Source organism: Panthera pardus, unplaced genomic scaffold (assembly GCF_024362965.1).
Source record: "Panthera pardus isolate Hobbes unplaced genomic scaffold, ASM2436296v1 HiC_scaffold_27, whole genome shotgun sequence".
NCBI classification, from domain to species: domain Eukaryota; kingdom Metazoa; phylum Chordata; class Mammalia; order Carnivora; family Felidae; genus Panthera; species Panthera pardus.
This window is the reverse complement of record NW_026526843.1, coordinates 84,107,164-84,132,940: the sequence shown is the minus strand read 5'-3', so window position 1 is coordinate 84,132,940 and position 25,777 is coordinate 84,107,164. Positions and strand designations below refer to the sequence as shown.

Here is a 25,777-nt window from a genome sequence, read left to right as displayed (position 1 = left end):
ATTTGGAGGTTGTTGACAGGATATGAGATCCAGAATTTGGGATGAGGTGACAAAAGAATTTTCTGGTAAACACAAACATTCAAGCATCACCTTCTCTGCAAAGCTTTCTTTGACCACACTAAAAATGCAACCTGACCCCACAGGTTTCCCCTTACCTTGTTCTATCTCTCTCCATAGCATTTGGCAGTTATCACACACATATATACAACACACGTATATATTTAATTATACATTCACATATGAATATAGAATAGACACAACGTATTCAAGACATTTATTATATGTATGTAAAGGTAAATTAGTTACATATTAACACTAGTTATCACGTTATGTCCACTAAGTAGCATTTATATGTCTATTTTATTACATATAATTTGTATTATACAGTCATATATATCTGTTACAATAAATATATGCAAAACAATAATTTTGACTTATTTGTTATATGTATCGTCTATCTCTCTCGCTAGAATGTCAGCTCCGTGAGGGCAAAGGGAAGAATCCCTAGCGCCTGGCCCACAGCCTGAGCTCCATAAATGTCAAATGAATGAACTCATTTGGCCATCTGAGCCTCAGCCTTCCCATCTGTAGGATGGGTGTGCCTTTCCATCTGGAGGCACCCCATATTCCACTCCCCCTTCCCATCCCCCGGAGCCTATAGCTCCTGCAATTCCACAGCCCAGGTTTACATTTTCCCATACTCTGGGAGCTGTAGCCCACCACGTGCACCAGGCACTGGCCAGACAGGACTACCACCCCCAGCATGCCTCGCGCGTTTAGGAAGTACCACAACTCGTAGGGGTGTCTGGGTCTGACACGGGCGCCGACGGCGCGGGAGCAGGGGCCAGCTTCCCTCTTGCTAAGCATCTATGGTACGTCCCAAACCGAGCGCCCTCCAAGGCCCCGCGCTTCCGAGCTCCGCGCAAACTCTGGCTCTTGTACGACGGAGGTGGTTTGCTCTTCCGTTGCCCCGTGGCTTCGGCTCATCTCCAGCAGGAAGGCGAGGCTTCCGCCCGGCGCAGGGGGTGAGCTGGAGCACGGTGCCCCCAAACCCTGGACAGCATTTGGGGGAGGGGGCTCTACTGGGGGGATCCCCTAATGGGCACATTGGGAGGCTCTGGGCCCGGGGTGGCGCTTAGGGGTGGCTGTTTTCGAGGGGTCCCTTAGGAAGTGGCGTTTGGGGACGCCCGGGTGGGATTTTTGAGTCTGTTTTTGGGAGTATCACCGGGAGGCAGGGTTTTTATACCCCTCGGAGACAGGGTTTAAGGGGATGTTTGAGGAGACCTTAAGGTCCGTGTGTTAGTACTCTGTCCATGGGGCAGGGTTTCGGGGTGCTCCCCAAAGAGAGAGGCGAAGTTTGAGCATCCCGAAGTCAGGGCGGAATTTGGGGAGAGCTTGTTTCAGGAGAGGTCTTGGTGACAGTGAGAACGTTCGGGACCGACGTGGCATTGTGGATGTATCTGTGGCCTTTGTGACCTCAGGCTGTATGATGAGGTCCCCCCGCGCTTGGGTACTCGGGGCGAGGAGAGTGGACACGTCGCGGTCCATATGCTTTTAAGGAGAGGAGCCCCCAGACCAGGCTGTGGAAGGGACACTGGAACCCAGTGTGCCAGGCTCTTCCCGAGGGGACAGCGTGCTGCCGGGCCTTCGTTGGCCGCGGCTCTTTTCATTATTCATGAGGAGGTGGGGCTGTTGAGGAAGCCTATTTTTGCCTCCTTCGCACCTGGTCCGCGGGAAGTATCGGCTTGTGAATTATTCACGAGAGGGCGGATCAGCGTGCTGGAGGGGTGTGCTGAAGGGGCGTTCTGCCGTCTGCCGGGCAAACTAGAACTCATTGATTAATCGTAAAGGTGAGTAGCGCCCCCCCCCCCCCCGTTTTCCGTGGCTTTTCTAGGGGCGTTGCGCATAATTCATGAGGGGCGTAGCTCTTACGGTCTCATCTGCATGACCGGCTGTTAGCTTTCCCTTTACGGGTTCCAGATTTAAGCCTTAAATCTAAGCAAAGGGACGAGGCCTCCTGCATTGTTCATTCCTCATAGCTCAGTAATTCCAGATTATCAACAAAGGCTCTAGACTCCAATCTCATCCATCCTTGTCAGCTGTGTGGTCTTTGGCAAATCTTTCTGTGAGCCTGAAAATGGGTATGGGCATGATGATGGTCAGGTCATTTCACACTTTATTAGCCCATTTAATCCCCACAACAATCCTAGGAGGTAGGTTATTATTATCCCATTTTATAGATGAGGAAACTGGGACACCGGGAGGCTAATTTGCCTAAAGTTACTTACAGTCAGTGAGTGGCTGAGCCAGGATTCAAACCCAGTTAATCTAGTTCCAGAGTCTGTAGTCTTAATCAGATGCCATAATGTGTCCCCACCACCACCACCAGTTTAGTGGCAGGTACTACTAATAATGTTGGTCACACAGCATTTTGTGCCAGGCACTGTTCTAAGCCCTTTCTGCCTATTTACTCATTTAAACTCCATCTCAAGGTAGGTTACTATTGTTCTCATTTTATGGCGGGGGGGGGGGGGGGGGGTGGGGAGCAGGAAACAGTAGCCCAGAGAAGTGAAGTGTCTGGCCCCAGGTCACACAGCTAGTCATCGGTGGGTAGAAATGATTTTTGTGAGGGTTCAAGAGCTCTCTAAGGAGGTCACCTTCGAGCTAAGACCTGAAGGCCAGGAAGGAACCAATTTCCTGCTCTGCATTCCTGAGACCAGTGACACAATGCATGGAAAGGACCCATCACCATAATATGCCGCCTGTTAATGTGATCTGTTATTATTTGAGAGAAATGTCTCTCGGGTGCTTATTGTGTATCCGACAGTTGTATCTCTGGTGACCTGTTACTCTATCCTACCTATTCAGTGGACATTGTGGTGGCTTTAGCATTCTGTTTTCCAGCGTCCTTCTGGACGGTTGTCTCAAGGCATTGTTTTTTGTGTTTATTTTTTTAATTAAAAAAATTTTTTAATGTTTATTTATTTTTGAGAGAGACAGAGACAGAATGCGAGTGGGTTGGGGCAGAGAGAGAGGGAGGCACAGAATCTGAAGCAGGCTCCAGGTTCCAAGCTGTCAGCACAGAGCCTGACGCGGGGCTTGAACTCACAAGCTGTCAGATCATGACCTGAGCTGAAGTCGGACGCTCAACCGACTGAGCCACCCAGGCGCCCCAATTTTTTATTATTTTAAAAAATTTTTATTTTTGTGTAATCTCTACACCCAACGTGGGGCTCGAACTCACAACCCCGAGATCCAGAGTTGTGCACTCCGCCGACTGAGCCAGCCAGGGGCCCCAAGGCATTGTTTTTTAAATAATGCCCCACGTTGGAAGTTTCTCTCGCAACTGGGTATACCGTCACCCATAACTAATTTTTTTTTTTTACCCATAACTAATTTATGTTATTTTATTTATTTATTTATGTATTTATTTACTAATTTTATATTCATAGAGGTATATATTTACATAGTTCTTTTATGTTAATGTATAATACTTAAAGTTAATAGTGCCCTGTGTCAGTGCTGCTCCGAGCTCACACCGTAATCCATATTCTCTCATTTCCCTAATAGCACATTTTGCCTTTATGAGGTAGATGGGTTCTGTTACTATCCCCATGTTACAGTCGTGGCAGCTGATGCACCTGCCAAAGGCATATAATGAGTCTAGATTTGGTTGGACCAAGGCAGCCCTGGTTCCTGTTCAGTTAAGTCAGGGGTGGGGAGGAGGCAGCTGCACTTCCCCTGGGTTTCCCCTTTGGTTGTGCAGCATCACCTTTCATTATTCATGAACAGGAAGGTGTGTGGCTGTGTTGCCTTGGCTGGAGTACCACAATCCCTACTAGCTGGGCAGGGCTGTCTTGAGTGTTTCCGTTCATCCAGCCTCATACATAATTCATAAGTAACTAGGTGGGGCCTTTCTTGACCCCTCTGAGTTTCCAGGTTGAGCTGCGGCAGCATCATTATTCATTATTCATGAGCCGGGGCGGGGGGGGGGGGGGAAGGGGAGTGTGTTTTCCCTTTGGTAGCCCTACTTCCTTACTTGTGCTTACGGGGTATTATTAGATGCAGCAATAGGCGGACCGGTACCTTTTGTTCCAGCCCACCGGGCCTCAGGCATTATTCATGAAAGATGTAGCCTTGATCTCCTTGGCTTCCGGGCTGCTGTAGGGTCATTAATTATTCATGAGCGACGGGGCGTGGCTTCCATGTTTAACATTGGCTTTCTGGTTGCCGGGTGTTAGTCCACCAGCCACCAGGCGTCATGCATAATTCATGATTGGGAAGTGTGGCCTTGAGGTCCTTCTTTTCCTTAGCCTCCTGGCTGCAACAATGTATTCATTATTCACAGTTCCATGGGGCGTAGCCTTTATGTTGTTTTACCTGTTTTCCCAGTTACTGCCACCTTCACCACCAGGTGGAGCTCTTCCTCTTCGAATGAGTCAGGGACCACCATACATGATTCATGAAATGGGCGCGGCCTGCCTGCATCCGGGTTCCTGGGGGGTGGGGCTCAAGGTTTTGTTCCGGCCTCAGACTCCGCAGCCGCCATCTTGTGTCGGCGGCGGAGGTGAAGGAGGTGGCCGGGGCGAGCGCAACCACTACGGCCGGGGGAGGAGAAGGCGGCCCAGGCAGAGGCGATTCTAGGCGGCCCAGGCGGCGGGGAGGAGGAGGAGGAGGAGAAGGAGGAGGAGGGTGGCGGCCGGGCTTGGCTTCGGCTCCTAGAGGAGTTGGCGGCGGCGCGACCCGGGGAACCGGCATTGGTAACAAACGGCCTTTCTCAGCGCCTTGGCCGGGGCAGGGGTTTCGGGAGGCATTGGAGGGGCCTGGGTCGGCGCTGGGCCAGGCTGGTGTCGGGATTGGTGGTGGTGACTTAGCGGTGGTGATTCGGATGCTAGGGATCTTTGGGGGTGGGGGGGGACAGATCGTGGGGCGGGGTCCACATTTCCCATCCTGGACCAGCCCAGTCCCTCGGGCTCTGAAATCTGACCTTGGGGTCAGGACCCCCCCGCCCCCAGGATCTGCTTTTAGAGACTCAGGCTCAATATCCTTAGTCAGGGTCCGGGACCCTGTCCCGAACCTTGTATCGCAGATCAGAACGCCCCCCAGTAACCAATAGAGACTTACGGGATTGACATTCCTGGTCGAAGCCCCCCACACAATGCAAGCCATTAAAGACCTACCCCAGAATCTTCTTTCAGACACTTCTAGTTTCTCAGTATTTGCTCTTGCACCTTCCAAGAGGGGCTAGACCGCCGGGAATGGCCTTCATTTCTGAAAATCTTCCCTAGCATCTTCCTTCAGGCCACCCCCCTCCCCCAACTCACACACGCATTATCTGCCCTCAGAGCTTCCAGGGAGACTAGACCCTGTGAAAGACGATTTGGGCCTGGCCTCCATGTCAGAGACCCATTCACGACTTCAACCCCAACCTGGCCCTAACGTCTTCCATCAGAAAGCCCAGCATTTCTAATCCGAGGTTCTCAACATTTACCTTTAGAGGCTCCTCTGATTCCTAGTATCTGCCTTTAGAGACTTTCTGTACTTTAAGAGAATGCTTTCTTTTTCATGCTCAGTGTTCTTTTTAGAGACTGCCTCTTGCGGGTCTTGGCGTATCCCTGATCATAGGTTCCTAACTCCCAGGATGTTCCCTCAGAGCCTCCCAGAGGACCAGAAGCCAGGGCAGAACTGTTTGGACACATAATTTGTCCATCACAGATCCACCTGCCTTGGCAGACCCTATTGCCTCCTGGCCGGTCCATCAGACTCCTCTCAAACCCCACCCTTCACTCAGCCTCTGCCTTCAAAAGCCAACCAGGGTTCCAGCTTCTCTCACAGCTCCCTTAACCTCACATCAAGCCTCAGGATCTGCCCTCAGAGCCTTTGAAGATTCCCAGCATCAGTCAGAGGCCCCCGGCTTCTGTTTTCAGGTTCATAGGACCCCAACATCGTTGTCAGATGTCCCTTTCCCCAACAGGCCCAGTTGTCTGTCCTCAGTCAGAGTAGAAAACCCCCTTCTCGGCATCTATTCGCAGAGCCTCCATGGGATTCCACATAATTGGTCAGAGAAACCCAACCCTGCTTGGAGACCTAGTCAGTATCTGCTTACTGAACTTTTTAGGGCCAGACCTGTCTGGGCTCAGCTTCCCCTCTCCTCGCTCTCAGAGCAGTTGCTGTACTTAGCATGTATCAATCAGAGATAAGACCAAGCCTTTGTGCTCCATTAGAAATCCCTCCCCAACCCTACCTGAGGACTTACATTCATCTCCGTAGCCTCCTGGGACTCTAATGTTGATGTCAGAGATCTCTCTCCCTACAAGTCCCTGTTATTTTTGGTCAAAGATTTTTCTGTGCCACCAGCATCTGCCCGATGAGACCTCTAGGTCCCCAGCATCCTCCTGATGGAGAGCACACCTCCCCCCAGACCCCAGCATCTTCCTACAGCCTCCTTGGGCCACAGAATCCCCCACCCATTCCCTGTGCCACTTCCAGGGGACCTGGCTACTGCCCGCCTCCTTGCAGCCTCTGGGGACCTCTAGTGTAATTTCCTGGTCCTTCTCTGAAAGATCCTTTCCAAAGACCCAGATATGAGTCTTAACAGCCTGGCCTGGCTCTGCTCTGCCTGCCCCCTAGGGCTTCTAATCCCCTATCCCATCTCCCTCTGAGCCTCTATGGGCTCAGACAACCACCTCTTGACTCCTCTCTTTTATGTTCCCAGGGACTTCTCAGTTAATCCTTCCCAGGAGGCTTGACAGGCCCCAGCATCCTGTGCCCTAGCTTCCCCATCCTGATAACCTGACCCTGTGCCTGCCCCCTCTCAAACCTGCTCCAGGACTCCTACCTCAAACCTTCTTCTCTGGTTTGGGTGGTAGAGAATGCTCAGCCTTCAAAATCACCAGTTTGGAGACCTCAGGCAAGTTCTGAAACTCTCTAAGCCCCAGTTCAGCTTTGCTAAACAATGGATAGTACATGCGTCCTAATTGGGGCCTGAGCATATGTTGAGGGAGAAAAGGTATCAATTTTGTACTGGGGGTGGGGAATCTTTAACTCCTCTCTGGAGTTTCTGCCCCAGAATCCTTCTGCTTGCCTTGACACTGGTCTGTTCCAAGTCTTAGCACTGGGCTGTTCCAAGTCTTAGCAATGGACATCCTCTCTGGAACAATCACCCAAAGCCTGATTAGACCCTTGCTGGCGGCAACAGGAATCCAGAGGTAAAAAGTGCACATATTAAAGATCTCTTTGGTTCTGGATCTTCTCTCAGATTTAGGAAGCAAGGGAGATGGTGTGTCCCAGACAAGGAAACGGGTGACAAGGCAAGGAGATAACTAAGTAATGGAGGCCACTGCAGGTGCCCAGGGAGGAGCTTAGTTATGTCTTCAAGTTGCTGAGTTCTGACCACAGGAGTAGACATTTTTAACCTTCTCAGCAGCCCCTTGAGGACAGTCCCATTTGTCCCTACTTTTGGAGAAAATGGGGCTCAGAGTAAATGAGATCCCTTCCCCAGGTCAGAGAGTCTGTAAATGGAAAAATATGGTTTACTTGGCATACTAATTCACCAACTTTTTCTTGTCTAGGTTGGTGCTTTGCATTCCAACTAATTAGGTTGGTTGGCTCCAGGGCCCTAGCCAGCGTCCTGCCTTCTGGGTCCTCCTCCCTCACGGCTCATCCCTTAGCCCTGTGGGCTGGGCCCTGAGCTTGGTCCTGACTCTCTTCTTCCAGGGGGCGTTTGGCAAACAGGCCTGCACCAGTTGCCTGACTGTGGGCAAGTGATTGGAGTTCTCTGAGCCTTTGTTTTCTTATGTGTGATGTGGGAATGAGGTTATCTGGTTCGTGGGCATTGTTAGGATTAGACAAAGCCCTGTGATTGACAGGCGGTAAGCTTCTGGTAAATGGTAGGGAGCTCCTGTCCACTTGCTTAGTGTCAGAGTATGACAGGTGCCAAGATGAAATCTTAGGTACAGTGGGGGTGCTCGGTGTGATGGTGGGGGGAGGCAGAAATGGCTCATTGGAGGAGAACAGGGGCTTAGAAGAGCACTGTGGGGTGAGGGGAAATGATTCAGGGTCCTGTTGTCTCCAGCATCTGGATCCAGCCACACGCAGCTTTCACTCCCACAGCAGGCTGTATTGTTCTGTCTCTGAGACCTGGTGTGTGATGCTTGGCGAGTTAATTTGACCTCGTGAGCTCAGGTTTTCTCATTTGTCTGGCAAGGACACTCAACCCTGCCTTGCAGGGTCAGGACCATTGAGGGGATGAAATGTGAGAACACCGGGCGGCCGCCTGGACTTCAGGGTCAGCAGATCTGTTCTGGGCCCCGCTTGGCCACTGTGTTTGTGGGAACCTCAGTCAGGTCGCCAGATGTCCCCGAGTGAGTTTTTTTTCCTCCTCTGTTAGTTGAGAGATGTCGCCAATAGTAGCCCAAACCCTATGGGGGTGCTCTAAGGACAAAGTGAGGCAAGGCTGATGAAGTGCTCAGTGCGACATCTGGCGCAAAGAAGATCTCTAATAAATATTCATCCACTGTAATTGTCCACCTGTGTAAGGGGCTCCGTATGCAGACAGGGCTTGGGAAGTATGTGTTTTATCTCTCACTGTGACCTCTTTTGTTGGCCTGGGCCTTTCCCCTCCCGGAGCTGGGGGGAGGGGTGGAGTGGGCTTTGTAAAACTCTGCCTCCCGAGCCCTTCTGGGGGGACTGGGTTTTCGGCAAGGTGTCTCCTGCCATCACGTTCCCCTGATGGAAGTCTAAGCCATGTTTCCCTCCTGCGCCCCTGTCGCCGGGGTTAAGGGTGAGGAGAACAGCTGCTTGTTGTTGTGTGTCCGCTCTGTGCCAGGCTCTATGGTCTGGGCTCTATTTCATCACTTCAGCAACTCCGTGGGGTAGGTAAGTTGCATTGTCAGCCCTGTTGCACAGGTGAGGGACCTGAGCCCACAGGGGTTAAATGACGCCTGTCAAGGAGCAGCAGGGTCTGACCTGAGCCTACACCCTCCTCTGACTTTCCCACAAGGACATTCTTCTTGTCACTCCTCTCACCCTGCAGGACTGGAGTCTCTCCCTCATGCTGGGCTGGGGAGAAAGGCGAATGGCCTAGTGGTCAGCAACATGGATTGCAAGCCAGACCACCTGGGTTCAGATCTTAGCTCTGACAGCTGTGTGACCCTGGGCAAGTCACCTCACCTCTCTGTACCCGCCTCCTCTTCTGTAAAATGGAGACACTAGCCCTTAAGTCTTCCCTTCCCCCGCAGTCACCGCTAACCAACTGAAACGCCCATGTGCCCCAGGCTCACCTCTGACCCTCCTTTTCCCTTCCAGATGTCCAGCTCGCCGCTGTCCAAGAAACGTCGCGTGTCCGGGCCTGATCCAAAGCCGGGTTCTAACTGTTCCCCTGCCCACTCCGTATTATCCGAAGTGCCCTCGGTGCCAACCAACGTAAGTGTCTTCTCCCTGGACCCTGGCAGGCAGGGTGGTGGCGGTGGTGGGTGGGAGAGCCTTCTGTATCACTGTGCATCTGTCCACGCCCTCCTCCATTTCTCCCCCAACCTGTTCTTCTTTGTCCCTAGGGAATGGCAAAGAACGGCAGTGAAGCAGACATAGATGAGGGCCTTTACTCCCGGCAGCTGTAAGTGGGGCCTAGGTTGGGCCAAGCGGTGGGAGGGGCGCCGGGAGGATAGGGTCAGGAGGGCCAGGCCTTGACCTGGAATTACCCCCTGACCTGGCAGGTATGTGTTGGGCCATGAGGCAATGAAGCGGCTCCAGACATCGAGCGTCCTGGTGTCAGGCCTGCGGGGCCTAGGTGTGGAGATCGCCAAGAACATCATCCTTGGTGGGGTTAAGGCTGTCACCCTACATGACCAGGGCACCGCCCAGTGGGCTGACCTCTCCTCCCAGGTATCTCTCCCTGGCCCTTCTTCCCTGCTGATGTGCCGGTCCCCCGGGCTCCGCCGCCACTCCCTCCTTCCCTGGCTCCCTTTTGCAGTTCTACCTGCGGGAAGAGGACATCGGGAAAAACCGGGCTGAAGTCTCACAGCCCCGCCTCGCCGAGCTCAACAGCTATGTGCCTGTCAGTGCCTACACCGGGCCCCTGGTCGAGGACTTCCTTAGTGGCTTTCAGGTACCTGGGGTTGGGGGTTGGGTTCCCGGTTTTCTCAGAGTACATCTCTGCTTTGTTCGTTAGTTCTCTATTAAGTGGGCTGGGCTGTGTGCCAGGTTTCATGCTGGGGATGCAGGTGGGATTTGGACCCTGGGCCTGCCTTTTTGGGGAGCGGGGCGTGTGAATGAGCAAGACCTGTGGCGTAATGGTTGTGAGCACGGGCCGGCGCCATGCTGCTGTGGTACGAGCCTCTAGTCTACTAGTGTGGCCTCAAGCAGGTCACTTCATCTCGGCTTTACTTTTTCTCATTTGTGGACCTGGGACCGATAGTAGTACCTACTTCGTAGAGTTTTTGTGAGGGCTAAGGGCTTAGAATAGCAGCTGGCACATGATAAAGGCCATCTGGTTATTCGTTAAATAAAAACTCTGAGCCGGAAAGAGGAGCTATGGGAGCGGAAATTTGTGCCCTGGGTGTCCCCGTGGGCCAGGGCACTGCCGCTGAGCCTGAGGCGGTCGTAGGAGCTCGCCCTGGCGGGGAAGGGCAGGCGGGCTTTCGGGCAGAAAGCAAAGTCCCAAGGAACACGGCTGAGCAGGCATTGTCTCAAAAACTGGGAGCACGTGGGTGTGGTAGGAGTGAGCTCAGACTTTGGCTGCGGAGGGAGTTTTACTGCTGTGTCTCCCGGGCCAAGGTAGGGTTGTGGGCAGGCAGCAGCAGGCGTTGGTGTGTAAATGAATCAGCTGTTCTCCGCACTCCGTCCTCCTGGCTGCCTCATCACCTTGCCTGCTACCTTGCCCGCCCTGGCGTAAGGATTGGCATTTCTCTTCGCTGGGTCTCACCCTGGCTGCATCTGCTACATCGTAGATACTTTGTGAAAGGCAGTTGAACGGGCAGAGCTTTAAGGATCCTTCTCTCTGAGCCGCCACCCCCCCCCCCCCCCCCCCCCCCCCGGCACCAGCCTTCCTCCATTATTCTCTCTTCTCTGCCCCAGTCCTGGGCCCTTTCCCTGAGCTTCCACCTCTCTACAGGTGGTGGTCCTCACCAACACCCCCCTGGAGGACCAGCTGCGGGTGGGTGAGTTCTGTCACAGCCGTGGCATCAAGCTGGTGGTGGCAGACACACGGGGCCTATTCGGGTGAGTGCCCCCGGCCTTGTCCCCCGACCCCTGCCAGGTCCAGGTCAAGACCCCCAAGCTCTCACTGCCCTCAGCACCCCGCTCAGCCGCCCAGGTTTTGGATTCTGTGTGTCCAACTCTCCCCACGTGGCATGGGCACTGTGCAATTCCCAGCAGCGATGGGCTGAATTTGCTCAGCAAGTATTCGCTGCACCTTGAGGGACACACGGGTCCCCGTGAACATGGGACTCTCGAGCATTAGCCCTGTTGCCTCCCTCTACAGGCAGCTGTTCTGTGACTTTGGAGAGGAAATGATCCTCACAGATTCCAACGGGGAGCAGCCACTCAGCGCTATGGTTTCTATGGTCACCAAGGTGAGATCAGCCTTGGGGGCCCTGGCAGGCAGGTGGGCAGCAGCAGGCCTTCCGTCTGCTCCTGGTACCCTGAGTCTGCCTCTGAGGCTCACTCTGCCTTTAACCAGGACAGTCCCGGTGTGGTCACCTGCCTGGATGAGGCCCGGCATGGATTTGAGAGTGGCGACTTTGTCTCCTTTTCAGAAGTACAGGGCATGGTTGAACTCAACGGAAGTCAGCCCATGGAGATCAAAGTCTTGGGTGAGCTAGGGCCTTGGAGGAATCAGGGAAGATAGGAGATATGTCCCTGGGCTCTGAGTGAGGGGAGACCCATCCTGGGTGTCTGAGGTAAACCAGAGACAGAGTCCCCTGCTGGTGGGCATGGGGTAGAGGCGCTATCTCATGTTTGAGCTGTTCCTAGACTAGGTCCCTAGTATCTGTGTGGAGGGGGAGAAGTTCTCTGGTGTTTGAACAGAGCAGATCAGAGGATCCACTCGTGTCTGAGCCGATTTGGACAAGGAGCAGAAAACGTCTTCTAGTATGGACTTGGGTCCAAGGACACAGGCTCTCGTGGGCTCTGAGCCTGGGTCTTGGGGAGAGGAGAGATAATTTCTAACGTCCAAGTAGAATCCGGGGTGGAGAGATGGCTCATGATGACTGAGCTGGATCGGGGATGGATTTTCCCTTATCTTGGGGGTGTTGTGGGTTTTAGGGAGGGCGGGTAGCCTGACAGTTTCCCCGTCTACCTAGGTCCTTACACCTTTAGCATCTGTGACACCTCCAACTTCTCCGATTATATCCGTGGAGGCATTGTCAGTCAGGTCAAAGTACCTAAGAAGATCAGCTTTGTGAGTGTGGGGGGTAGTGAGTGGGCTGTGGGGGGTGGTTCTGGGCATTTCTAGGCTCTGATGATGCCCTGCCCCCCACAGAAATCCTTGCTGGCCTCACTGGCAGAGCCTGACTTTGTGATGACGGACTTCGCCAAGTATTCCCGCCCTGCCCAGCTGCACATTGGCTTCCAGGCCCTACACCAGTTCTGTGCTCAGCATGGCCGGCCCCCTCGGCCCCGTAATGAGGTGGGTGACTCAGTGGGCCAACCAGGGCAGATGACCTCGGCACTGAGGGCGCACCGTGCCTCTACCGGTCTACTCTTCCCCCTCCCCTTCCTCCCTCCCCATCCCTCTTCCACCAGTGGCCTGACAGGTGCCTTTTTGGTTCCTTCTGCCTCACCAGGAGGATGCAACAGAGCTGGTGACCCTAGCGCGGGCCGTGAATGCTCGAGCCCTGCGAGCAGTGCAGCAGGACAGCCTGGATGAGGACCTCATCCGGAAGCTGGCATATGTGGCTGCTGGGGATCTGGCGCCTATAAACGCTTTCATTGGGGGCTTGGCTGCCCAGGAGGTCATGAAGGTCAGGATGGGTAGAGAGGGACAGGGGCAGGCCAGGCACCTCCCTGAGTCCCGTCATTTATTGTCCATCTGTGTCAGTCCCCAAGTAACCACTGACCGCTTTCCCTCCCCTCCCCAATCCCCAGGCCTGCTCAGGGAAGTTTATGCCCATCATGCAGTGGTTGTACTTTGATGCCCTGGAGTGTCTCCCTGAGGACAAAGAGGCCCTCACGGAGGACAAGTGCCACCCGGTATGTGTGTGTGGCCCATGGGGGGGGCCCATGGGGAAGACATCATTGGGTGCATTTCTGGCCAGGCTCCCTCTGACCCGGCCCTCGTCCCTTTGTGTTCCTCAGCGCCAGAACCGTTATGATGGGCAGGTGGCCGTGTTTGGCTCAGACCTGCAAGAGAAGTTGGGCAAGCAGAAGTACTTTCTAGTGAGTAATCCCCTTAGACACCTGGAATCTTCACCTCCCCGGGCCTTCGGCTATCTCTTCTAGAGTCTCCCACATCTCAAGGGAGAGTCTTGCGGTTTTTGTACCTCTGTCGCGTGCCTTTTGCCATGTTCTTTATCTCGAGGGAAAGCCTGGCGTGTCCTGTTTCCCCCCACCCTGGCTCTGCCTTTCCTCAGACGGCTATGGGTTGTTTTTTCTAGCCCTGAGACTTGAGGATGTGGCCCCTAGACCCGCTTCACCTCTCCTGCTGTCTTTGGGGAGAGTGAGGAGTAATATGTGGTGTCACGCTCACCTGTGCCACCCTAACCAGCCTGTCTCTCCTCGACTGCCTCCTAGGTGGGTGCAGGAGCCATCGGCTGTGAGCTGCTCAAAAACTTCGCCATGATTGGGCTGGGCTGTGGAGAAGGTGGAGAGATTGTGGTCACAGACATGGACACTATCGAGAAGTCAAATCTGAACCGACAGTTTCTGTTCCGGCCCTGGGACGTCACGGTGAGTGGGCTGGGGAGAGGGGGTGAGATTTTGTCATCTCTCTTTTCCTCCTGTCTTTCGCTTCCGTTCTTTCTGGAAAGGAGGCCTTTCCACCTTTTTCATTCAGTTCTTTCTCTCAGCTTCTCTTGTGTCTCTCGTTCAGCATTTATCGAGTATCCTTCCATTGAATCTGCCGTGTTTCATCTTTTTTTATTTTTTATGTTTTCTTTTTCCTTGATCTCTTATCAGTGCTGGTTGGGACAGTGTGTAGGGGTCCCCCAAACCACACCCGGGTCCAATGCTGGACTAGGAGGACTCAGGACAGTTTGTGGCCATTTTCACGGCTATGATTTCTTCCAGCAAAAGGATGCAGAGCAAAATCAGCAAAGGGAAAAGGCACCCGGGGCGAAGTCTAGGGGAGACCAGACACAAGCTTCCGAGACTCCTCTCCCAGTGGAGTCGCACGGGACACCCTTACTTCCCTCACTAGCGAGTTGTGACCACACACGTGAAATGTTGCCAACCAGGGAAGCTCACTAGAGCCCCAGCACCCAGGGTTTGTACTATGGGCTGGTCACATAGGCACCGTCTGCTGGGCACATACCCAAATTCCAGCCTCCTAGAAGGAAAGCAGGAGTTCGGCACACATCACACTGTTTGCATAAGCAGTCTAGGCACAGTGAGCCATCCTAATCAGATAAGGAATGGTGAGAACCGTCCTGAAATCCAGGTTCCTAGACCGGCCAACCAAGGGCCGACCTTGCCAGCAAGCCTTCCCTTAGGAGAACATCTGTGCTACATTCACACTTTTCTGCCAGATGGAGCCCGGGCTGTTCAGGGATTGAGCTGGGAAGCCTTCTATAAGGGACAGTGCCATGTTTGCCTGCCCAGGATCTGTTCCCCTTCCATTTATTGACTTAGTCACTAGGTAGTCGTGGGCGTAGGTGCTGCTCTTGCACTTGGGATACGCCAAGGAAACAAAGGCTCTGGAGAGGGAGGACAGGCCATAAGCAATCAACACAGCAAAGCGGTGCAGTTTGTAGTTAATGTTGGTAAGTGCTGTGCAAAGGAAACAACGAAAGCAAGCTAAGGGAAGTCAGGCTAAGGAAAGTCAGGCGTGCCCAGGAGATGGGTTGGCAGTTTTGCATTACAACGGCTAAGGAAGGATTTGTTTCTGCAGACCTGGAGGGTAGAAGGGAGTAGGGCCCCTTTTTCTGGGTAAGAGTGTTCCAGGCCAGGATCTTGATGGTGTGGCGGTGGGTAGGAGATGAGCTAGAGGAAGTGGGGGCCAATTCATTTTCCCCTCAGTGGAGGAGGGACATGACCTGACCCGGGCTTTGAAAGGATCCTGTTTTGTTGGAGAGAATGTGCCCCAGCCCTGGGTGCCATTCCCTGAAAGAGCGGTAGGTATTGGGTAGGCATAAACACAGATGCCTGGCCTCTTGTCTCCAGTCTGCATTTGTCCAACTGCTTCTCTTTCCACTGAGCCCCTGCCATCTCTGTTCCAGCCCTAGCCGTGTGGCACTATCACAGACTGTCTCCTAAATCGGGGAGCTTTCTGAACTCAGGGCCTGGTTCTTCCCAGGCGTTAAATAAATCTACTTTTAGGAAGACAGCCCTTTCGAGGTTTGTTGGATGAGTGCGTGAATAACTGAGCTCCGTTTTCCCGTCCCACCCTCGGCCCCCTAGAAGTTAAAGTCTGACACGGCCGCTGCAGCTGTACGCCAGATGAATCCGCACATCCAGGTGACGAGCCATCAGAACCGTGTGGGCCCTGACACGGAGCGCATCTATGACGACGATTTTTTCCAAAACCTGGATGGTGTGGCCAATGCCCTGGACAACGTGGATGCCCGTGAGTTTGGAGGCGGGTGAGGTGGTCAGGGCAAAGGCGTGCGTGCGTGCGTGCGTGTCAGGGGGGCCTGTCTTCCCATTCTCTGTTGACATTCCTGGCACTCCTGTTGTCTCCCCACCTCTCCCCCATAGGCATGTACATGGACCGCCGTTGCGTGTACTACCGTAAGCCGCTGCTGGAGTCTGGCACACTGGGCACCAAAGGCAACGTGCAGGTGGTGATCCCCTTCCTGACAGAGTCCTACAGCTCTAGCCAGGATCCGCCTGAAAAGTCCATCCCCATCTGCACGCTGAAGAACTTCCCCAACGCCATTGAGCACACCCTGCAGGTGATCAGCTTTGTGGGGAGGGGAGGGAGCAGCCACTGGGCCCCCTCAGGGGTCCCAAGCCTCCTAAGCTCAAGATGTGCTTTTTCTCTACACTGGCCTCCCTCACTTCCCATCCAGCAGCCTGGGTTTCTAGAGCGGTTCATTCATTCTTTTTCTTTTATTTTGAAAAGTTTTCAACGTGTAGAGAACTGCAGAGAGTGGCATGACGAATACTCAAATATCGTTCCTTGCCTAGATGTAATAGTAACTGTTAACGTTGGGACCCTTTTTTTAAGTGCATTTTCTTTTTTGTTTCCTGTATTTTTCCTTGTTTGGGCTGGACTGTTATCACGGACCGCACAGCACTTCACTCCTTCATACCTCTAGTATGTTCTGCATAACACGGTCTCTCAGCCTTGGCATTACTGACACGTGGGACCAGATATTTCTTTGTGAGGGTTGCGGGGACATCCTCTGCACTGTCCAGTGCTTGGCAGCATCCCTGGCTTCTGCTCACTAGATGCCACTAGCATCCTTTTGCAGTTGCGACAACTCAGGATGTCTGCACACATTGCCACATGCCCCCCCCCCCCCCGCCAACTTCGGGGGACAAAAGCGCTCCCAAGTGACCACTCCTATCCAGCCAAAACCCCACTTTCACGCAGAACAATTAACAGTATTTTCTTACTGCCTCCTCCAGTTATTTGTCTCTAATGCTTAGTCCCTATTCAGGTGTCCCCAGCTGTAGCTCAGAGTGGCTTTAACAGCAAGTTTCTCAGGATGATTCTGTTTGTGTGATGCATGTGCGAATAGAATACGGCACAGTGAGCCTATCACCAGGCTGAGTTATGACAAAGTGAACACACCTGGGTGACCGGCCCTGGGGCCACAAACCAGAGCCTAACGGCAACCCGAGGATAACCGTCGTGCAATCAGAATGGCCCTGTGGTCTTTGAGAGCAAACCATTCAGGATGTTTAGTTAGGGGTGTGGGGGCGAGACCGGGAATAGGGAAATAGAGAAAAACTGGTTTCCTCGGTCACCTTCCCTTCTGACCTATGGTTCAAGTGGGTGTGTTCATATTTGAGCACCCACCTCGGGCTCACTAAGCCACGTGTGACTTTGGACTCCGCCTCTCTGTGCCGGATTCCTCTTCTGTGAAATGGGGCTGACCGCGTGTCTGCTTCACAGTTGTAAAGCCTTTAGTGTTTACTGTGTATCTGGTGCTGTTTTAGGAAACTCAGTATATACACACTTGCTCGTTTTTTCTTTGCAACCTCACCACACAGGTATTATTGTTACAGCATCTGTTTTAGAAAGGAGGGTGTAAAGGTAAGTGTTACTATATGCTCCTGAAGTCACAAAACCATATACTAGGTAGTGGAGCTGGGGTTTGAACCTAGATGTCTTACTCTCCAAACCCCCTCGCCAGTGAGTGCGTTTATTGTCCTAGGACTTTTCACCGTGCTGAGTGGCTGTCTTGTTTGCTGCCAAGCCCCTGGGTCCTATAGAGCGACCGTTTAGGTTTGGGTCTGAAGTTTTGGTTTTTTCTTTCTTTTTTTAAATTGTGGTGAAAAATACATGACCGAATTGTTTTTGGTTTTTAATCAAGATGTAACGTATCTCTAGTAAGGTGCACAGATCCTTAAGAATGACTTTGTTTTCACACGAACACTAGCATAGCCGCTGGTCAGTTCAAGTTCATTGGTTTTTAAATTGAGGGGCCGTGGGGGGGGGGGTGGAAGGTTGGGGACCCGTGGTGGGGGGCTTCTCTTTTCCCAGAGCAGCTGTGTTTCTTCCGATTGGATTTATTCACTTTCTTTTTTAAACTTGTTTCTTAATGTTTATCTTAGAGAGGGAGAGAGGGAGAGACAGTGTGAGTGGGGGAGGGGCAGAGAGAGAGAGGAAGACACAGAATCCAGAGCAGGCTCCAGGCTCCAACTGTCAGCACAGAGCCCAGCGTGGGGCTCGAACCCACGGACCGCGAGATCATGACTTGAGCCGAAGTCGGATGCTTAACCGACTGAGCCGCCCAGGAGCCCCTCAACTGATGGTCTTTCTAATGACGTACACCCATTTGTCAACCATCACTCCATGTAGTCCATTTGGTCTGTCTTGCAGTGGGCTCGGGACGAGTTTGAAGGCCTCTTCAAGCAGCCGGCAGAAAATGTCAACCAGTACCTCACGTAAGTACCCAAACGCCACCCCCGTGCCACCCCTGCCTGCCAGCCAAGGCGTCCCGTCTGCTTTCCTCACCAGTAACACCCAGCACCAGGCACACTTGTCAAATGAATCCGTGAATCCTGGGGGTCAGGACTAGCTTCCCGTGGAGAAAGTGGGGTTGCCCTGGAGCCCACTCCTGGGGCCGCTGTGTAATCCTGCCCCTTTGACCCCTCCAATTCCTGATAGAGACCCCAAGTTTGTGGAGCGGACCCTGCGGCTGGCGGGCACCCAACCCCTGGAGGTGCTGGAGGCCGTGCAGCGCAGCCTGGTGCTGCAGCGGCCACAGACCTGGGCCGACTGTGTGACCTGGGCCTGCCACCACTGGCACACCCAGTACTCTAACAACATCCGGCAGCTGCTGCATAACTTCCCTCCCGACCAGGTAATGCCCGCTTGCCAGGTCCGTTTGGCGCAGTGCGTTTTCCTGAGATAGGAACCTGCTGTGGGCTCTCCACGTGCTCTTCCCAGTCACCAGTCCAGCTGTGGCAGGTGCCCCGAGGCACAGCTCGGGGATCTCAGAAGAATGATTAAGTCTGACCTGTTTCTCCCGTTGCATTGCCTTTGAGCCAGAGACTTCGTTTCTGTCTGCTTTACCTGTGGCATTCTGAGTCACACTGGATTCCCAGGGCTATACGATTATGGGGGAGAAGTTTCATAGTTGAGAGCATGGGAATCCATATGGGTTCGAATCCCAGCTCCATTTGCACTTGGGGGAGTCACTAAGTTCTCCCTGCACCTCAGTTTCCTCTTGTGTGAAGTAGACATGGTAGTAATTTACCTCGTGGGGGTTTTTGTGACGATTCGTTGGTACTTACTAATAGTAAGTTAGTACGGTGCCTGGCCGTCTGTAAGAGTTGGTGAAATGGCTGTGTATCTTGCACAAAGTGAGCGCCCGCCTCAGTGAGGTCCCTGGTTCAACCTGGCATCGGAGCTTCCACCTCCAGGACCCTGCAGTCGGGGGTCTTGCGTGACTGACTCCAGCGCCCTATGTGTGCCCAGCGAGTCAGGGCACATCTGGGGCCAGTGCGAGGAGGCAGGCCTGTTAGGCCTCTCCTCTCAGGTCCTGCCCCTCAAAAATCTCTTTACTCCTCTAGCTCACAAGCTCGGGAGCTCCATTCTGGTCTGGGCCCAAGCGCTGTCCACACCCGCTTACCTTTGATGTCAGCAATGTAAGTCTCCTCCCTGGGGTCTCCTCAGGTCGGGTGGGGGGGAAGGAGGCTGAGGCACATCAGGTGAGAGCTGATGGGTTTACCCTTCCGGGCCCTGCCTTCTCACAGCCCCTGCATCTGGACTATGTGGTGGCTGCCGCCAACCTGTTTGCCCAGACCTACGGGCTGACAGGCTCTCAGGACCGAGCTGCCGTCGCCACACTCCTACGGTCTGTGCAAGTCCCCGAGTTTACCCCCAAGTCTGGCGTCAAGATCCACGTCTCTGACCAGGAGCTGCAGAGCGCCAATGCCTCAGTTGGTAAGGGTGTTTGGCCAGTCGGCCCGGAGTCCCCACCTACCTTGTGCCTGGCCTGGGCCAGCCTCCCCACTGGTCCTCAGCCCGTGGCTCTGCTCTGCGACCCCAGGCCTGAGGCTTCCCCACACCTTCCTTTGATCCTTCCTCTGAAATGATGAAGTTCATTTGGGCAAATTCTCTCTCTCTCTCTCTCTCTCTCTCTCTCTCTCTCTCTCTCTCTCTCTCTCCCTCTCTCCCCCCCCCTCTCTCTCCCTCCTTCCTTCTCCTCCCCGATGTTTTGCCTTTAAGAGAACTAGCTGTTTGTTTCTCGTGCTCCGTGTGTATTTGCCTTGGAAAGAAAAACTTTTCTGTTTTTTTATGTTTCTCTGGGGGGCATGAACTCCACCAATGGTCTCTTTCCCTGATATCTGCCCCCTGCGTTCCTCTGTGTCTTCATCTTAGTATTGCCCTCCATATATCTTTCCTCGTCCCCCTCAGCACTCCCCCACCCCTGCACCGTCTCCCTCTCCATGTCTCTTCCCCTCAACTCCCTGTCTCTCCATCTCTTTTCCTCCAGCTCATGCTGAATATCAGGTGAGGGGCCGGATAAGAACTCTTAGGCTTTACAGGCCACATAGTGTCTGTGGCTAATCACCTGTCACAGTTGAAGCACGAAAGCAGCCATACACAACATGTAAATGAATGAGTGTGGATGTTTTCCAGGAAAATTTTACACATACAACAGGTGGCAGGCTGAATTTGGTTCAGGGGCTATAGTTTGCTGACCCCTGGTTTCTATGTATTTATCTCCTTCCTTCTGTACCTGTCCCTGTCCCTGTCCCTGTCCATAGAATAGATACTGCATCTATAGCTTTGTGACCCGCCCCCCCGCATTTACCATCACCACCCCCCCCATCTTCTCCACAGATCTCCCTTCTCCTGTCATCTCCCCATCTCCCTTCCCACATATCTACCCCCTCATATTCCTCTCTGTATGTTTATTTTCATCTTTTCTTCCACATCTCCTTTCGTCTTATCCCTGTATTTGCTCCATTTTTCTCCTCATACACATATGTAGGTATGTATGTATAGTTGTGTAAGTGGACACAAGATGTAATAGTGCATATTACACCTGTATAATGTACATATGGTATATGTAAAGTGTATATAAGCAATATGTAAGGCGTGTATGAAATATACAACATACAGGGGCGCCTGGGTGGCTCAGTCGGTTGAGCGACCGACTTCAGCTCAGGTCATGATCTCACAGTCCGTGGGTTCGAGCCCCGCGTCAGGCTCTGTGCTGACAGCTCAGAGCCTGGAGCCTGCTTTGGATTCTGTGTCTCCCTCTCTCTCTCTGCCCCTCCCCCACTCATGCTCTTTCTCTCTCTCAGAAATAAATAAACTTAAAAAAAATAAAAGAAAAGAAATATACAACATACATAAAATTTCCTACTTGTCAAATGCCCCCAATTTTCCCCTTTTTATATCTTCTGCCCCTCTGCCATATCTTTTCTCTATCTCCATGTCTGCATGTTCCCCCCAGTATTCCCTCTGTATATCTTTGTCGCCCCCCTGTCCCCTCCCCATAGTCTTCTCCATGTCTCCCCACTTCTTTTGTAACATTCTCCCCAAGACGTATAGCTCTCCCATCTGGGTCTGTCCACGTCCACTTCCTCCTGATGTCTAGCTTAGTGTCTCTGGAGATCTCCCTCTTGATATACCCATTCCCCTTTCTGTCTCCTTCAGGTTTATGCTCTCTTGCCCTGCCCTACCTCTTCCCCTTGCGCCTCCTCTCTCCCAGGATAGTTTTCCTTTTCACATCTTTTCTCTACCTGAACATATTTTGCCACCCCTGCCCCCCACCCTGGGCTCCTGTTTCCCCCTCAGACGCTGGCCTGGGATCTAAATGGCTGATGGTATCCCTTTCTTCCTGCAGATGACAGCCGTCTAGAGGAGCTCAAGGCCACACTGCCCAGCCCAGAAAAGCTCCCTGGATTCAAGATGTACCCCATCGACTTTGAGAAGGTGCTGGGTGGGGGCCCTGGGCAGGCAGGGGGATGGGCTAGACAGAACAGGTCTGTGGGGATCTGGAGGCAGCCCCAGGCCTTTATGGGGATTGGATCATGGGCCTGCCACAGGCCCTGAAAGAAAAGACGTTCCTAGCCATGCGTTTGTGATCTGAGAGAGCCCAGCAGGTAATTGCAGTGGAGGATACTTGTGTCCCTAAAGTCCAGGAATCCTCTTTCTCCTCTGATCCTCTCATCATTTCCCCACCCTTCCCCTTCTCCGTCCCCCCATCGTAAAAGGATGATGACAGCAATTTCCATATGGATTTCATTGTGGCTGCATCCAACCTCCGGGCAGAGAACTATGACATTCCCCCTGCGGACCGGCACAAGGTGAGGGGAGTCTGGACCTGATTTCCTGCCTCCTCCCCCAAACCTCCCAGACTTGAGTTCTCCACATCCCATTCACTGTGTGTGGGCTCTGAGCTTCTTCTACCTTGACTACCACCTTTTTTGATCCTTCTGCCTCACAGAGCAAGCTGATTGCAGGGAAGATCATCCCAGCCATTGCCACGACCACGGCAGCTGTGGTTGGCCTTGTGTGTCTGGAGTTGTATAAGGTGGTGCAGGGGCACCGACAACTTGACTCCTACAAGAATGGTTTCCTCAACTTGGCCCTGCCCTTCTTTGGCTTCTCTGAACCCCTTGCAGCACCCCGTCACCAGGTGAGGGCCTACGTCAGGGCAGGTGGGTTTGTGAGTGGGGTGTTTTTCTGTAGAGCTGGCTTTAGTTTGCTTCATAGCTTGTCACCAGGTGAGAGTTTCTGTCAGTGTGTACCTTCTTTTGTGCATCCGTATTCATTTATTCACTTACCATATTTTGTGCTAAGTACTGGTCTGAATCTGCCAATGGAAGCCCTTAGAAAAGATGGGATTTTTTAAAAAATTTTTTTAATGTTTTTATTTATTTTTGAAGGAGAGAGAGAGCATGAGTTGGGGAGGAGCAGAGAGAGGGAGACATGGAATTTGAAGCAGGCTCCAGGCTCTAAGCTGTCAGCATAGAGTCTGATGTAGGGCTCGAACTCAGAGCTGTGAGATCGTGACCTGAGCCGAAATCGGACGCTTAACGGACTGAGCCACCCAGGTGCCCCAATGGGATATTTTAATTGTACCCAAGGAGGTTATTAATGACACAAAAAGAGCAACCAACGTCCATTGGGTGCTTATTCTAATTACTTTTACATGTTTCATTCATTAATTCACTTCAAAGTTTAATTGAGCACCTGTGTGCCAGAATAGGTGCCAAGAAACTCTATTGTGAAATAGAGTGTATAAATGACATGATAAGTGGTTTTAGAACCCCCAAAAAAGGGCAGGGTAAGGAGGACTTGAGTACCAGGTGACAAGGGGATGGGTCAGGGATTTTAAATGTGAGATGGTCAGGAAAGGCCTTGCTGGACAGATGACATTTGAGCCCAGACTTGGAGGAGAGGAGACCAGGCAGTCTCCTGGGGGGAGGGCATTCCGGGCAGTGGGATCAGTCTCCAAGGGTTCTGAGGTAGGAGCATGCCTGGCACGGTTGAGGAAGACTAAGTCGTTAGAGCAGGAGTGAGAGGTTGAGGGGGTAGAAGATGAGAACAGAACAGGATCCCAGTGATTAGGCCATGTGGGTCATAGGTCATCGAAGGGTTTCCGTGCTTAACTCGGGGTTTGACGGAAGCCACACGTTTTTGACAAAAGAAGCTTGCAGTCTGACTTAGCGTGTTAGCATGAGCGGTGGTGAGTGGGGCGGAGGCCGAAGATAGGACTGACCCTTTGGTGGCCCCCATCCCGTGGGACCGCTCCTTGTCCCGCAGTACTATAACCAGGAGTGGACGTTGTGGGATCGCTTTGAGGTACAAGGACTGCAGCCTAACGGGGAAGAGATGACGCTCAAACAGTTCCTCGACTACTTTAAGGTGAGGTCCCTCCCGCACTCTCCCCCGACCTGCCGGCAGCGCTGCAGGTGACTCACTGGTCTGTCAATCCCCATGACACTGATGTCCCCTTCTCCCTGCTCCAGACAGAGCATAAGTTGGAGATCACCATGCTGTCTCAGGGCGTGTCCATGCTCTACTCCTTCTTCATGCCAGCCGCCAAGCTCAAGGAACGGTTGGATCAGCCGTGAGTTGGATGGCGGGGGGCCTCCACTTGGAGCTACTCCACCCCTGTTCACCACCCTCTGCTTCTGCCTCCCTGCCCCCCCTCCTCGCCTTTTGCCTCTCTGACCTGCCCCTCCCCCCGCGCCCAGGATGACTGAGATCGTGAGCCGCGTGTCGAAGCGAAAGCTGGGCCGCCACGTGCGGGCGCTGGTGCTTGAGCTGTGCTGCAACGACGAGAGCGGCGAGGACGTCGAGGTCCCCTACGTCCGATACGCCATCCGCTGACCCTGTCCATGCCCGTAGACTGGCCCCAGCCCCACCCCCTCCAGCCCAGGGCTCCCATTTGGCCTCTGGCAGTGGCCCAGTTAGCCACACTTGGTGTTCCCTCTTCATCCCCCTACCTGCACCCCTCTTGCCGCTGCTTTCTACCTTGTTTGGAACCTGAATCCTAATAAAGAATTAACCCAGATGTGGCATGCCCTGCTGGTTCCAGGGAAGGAAGAGACTTCCTGGAGCTGTCTGGTTCAGGTGGTAGCCCAAAGGGCTCAGCGCCCGCCCCCGCCCCCCCCCCCCCCCCAGCTGCCAGTTGCCTGGGCAGAGAAAACGTGGCAATTGCCACCTCTTCCTCCTGCCCTCCCTGCTTAGGAAGAAATTAGAATGTGGGTACCTAGGCCCATGTGACTATATTTGAGCGGGGGTTCAGATTTCATCGGCTCCAGCTCCTAACTCCTAACTCCCTGCCATGTTGATTTTGAGAGGTAGTATAGAGTAGTGTTTGAGCAAGTCCTGTGACTTCTCTAACCTTGTTCCCCCTCTGTGAAGAGGAAAGTTACTGCGACTGGTCGGCCAGGGCTTGGTCAACGTGGATAATGTCCTTGGGGCTGATCCCTTCCCACCTGGTTCAAAGCCCCAAGACCCTGGACAAGTCTTTACCGTCATGGTTCCCAGTGCCAGGAATGCCTGTGGTGCCCTGGTTGAACTTCCCAGCTGCACGAGGGCCTAAACAACTCTGTTGGACTGAGGAATGCCCGTGACTGTGCAGACTTTGCAGTTTTCATGCAAATAGTTGGCTTAGAACATCTGTGGAGGAAAAGTCCCTTTCCCATTCCACCCTGTTCTCCTTTGGGCCTGGTCTGCTTGTCAGGAGGCCTCCTACCTTACAGAAGAGAGCCAGCTGTGGGTTGTTGGTTATAGCAGGCTCACCACAGGACCACAAAGCTCCCCACACTCATCCGTGGCTCATGGCTGAGCGCTGTAGACAATTGAAAGCACTGGTCGGACAGGCAGACTGGCCACCTGGTGTGTGAGGATGCCACTCCCGCCTCTCCGTCACCCAACCAGAAGGCCAACTTCTCTCTCCCTCTTAGAAACAGACCCCTCATTCCTTCACTCAACCCTCAACCCTGGGTATTGGGAATAGCACAACCTATCCCTGAACTGGACCTGACACTCCTCACAGAGTGTCCTGACATCTGCTGCCTCCTGGGCCAGCTCCAGACCCCAGGCACAGTGTATGCCCTTGTCCACCCCGTCTCGTGACTCTTGGCCTGCTCTTCTTGGGTGACCTCATCCTTCCATGCTTCCTTTTTATCTCCCTCCAGGACATTAGGGACTGAGTGCTTTACCTGTGGCATCTATTTAATGGTGATGCTACCTGTTTTAGGTCAAGCAGAGAGGTTTTCTCACCAGGGATACTTTTTCCATTATTGTTGCTCAAGAGTACATCAAACACCATACCTCCTGTCCACTGTTGCTATGTTACAGCATCTGAGACTTAAACACAAATTTCCTCTGCCCCCTTTCTCCACTATCCCAGCTCTTTGTTTGCTATCTTCCCCATTATAGCTCCTGAGTCTGGACACTTCTGTCTCTTTCTTCACCACCCACCCCAGCTCCCAGATCCCTTGCTACCTTAATTCGCCCCTGCAACACTTCATC

General features: G+C 53.1%; 1 protein-coding gene across 3 annotated transcripts; it reads left to right on the top strand.

Annotated features, from left to right (window-relative positions):
• Positions 1-899: 899 nt before the first annotated feature.
• Positions 900-24,308, top strand: UBA1 (ubiquitin like modifier activating enzyme 1). 3 transcript variants are annotated; one of them, XM_019417525.2, is made up of 27 exons: positions 4,553-4,760; positions 9,035-9,157; positions 9,307-9,423; positions 9,555-9,613; positions 9,714-9,882; positions 9,971-10,105; positions 11,111-11,217; positions 11,480-11,570; positions 11,678-11,810; positions 12,300-12,397; positions 12,479-12,625; positions 12,783-12,959; positions 13,084-13,188; positions 13,294-13,374; positions 13,729-13,884; positions 15,553-15,718; positions 15,850-16,046; positions 18,146-18,210; positions 18,434-18,629; positions 19,342-19,416; positions 19,525-19,714; positions 21,630-21,718; positions 22,000-22,092; positions 22,233-22,424; positions 23,555-23,656; positions 23,761-23,861; positions 23,989-24,308. In XM_019417525.2, exons 3-27 carry the CDS (start codon positions 9,307-9,309, stop codon positions 24,122-24,124), a joined length of 3,177 nt encoding a protein of 1,058 aa, XP_019273070.2. In that variant the 5' UTR covers positions 4,553-4,760; positions 9,035-9,157; the 3' UTR covers positions 24,125-24,308. The 3 variants fall into 3 exon arrangements, with proteins under 3 accessions (XP_019273068.2, XP_019273070.2, XP_019273069.2); XM_019417523.2 differs by lacking the exons at positions 4,553-4,760; positions 9,035-9,157 and adding an exon at positions 900-1,025; XM_019417524.2 differs by lacking the exon at positions 9,035-9,157.
• The last annotated feature ends 1,469 nt before the right edge of the window (positions 24,309-25,777 follow it).

What these genes read in the sequence shown, in the direction of transcription:
- UBA1 (XM_019417523.2), top strand. Translation starts at nt 9,307, where the DNA reads ATGTCCAGCTCGCCGCTGTCCAAGAAACGTCGCGTGTCCGGGCCTGAT. An exon ending in GGCCTTTACTCCCGGCAGCT is followed by an intron (nt 9,614 to 9,713) that starts GTAAGTGGGGCC and finishes CTGACCTGGCAG; the next exon opens with GTATGTGTTGGGCCATGAGG. An exon ending in CCATTGAGCACACCCTGCAG is followed by an intron (nt 16,047 to 18,145) that starts GTGATCAGCTTT and finishes TCTGTCTTGCAG; the next exon opens with TGGGCTCGGGACGAGTTTGA.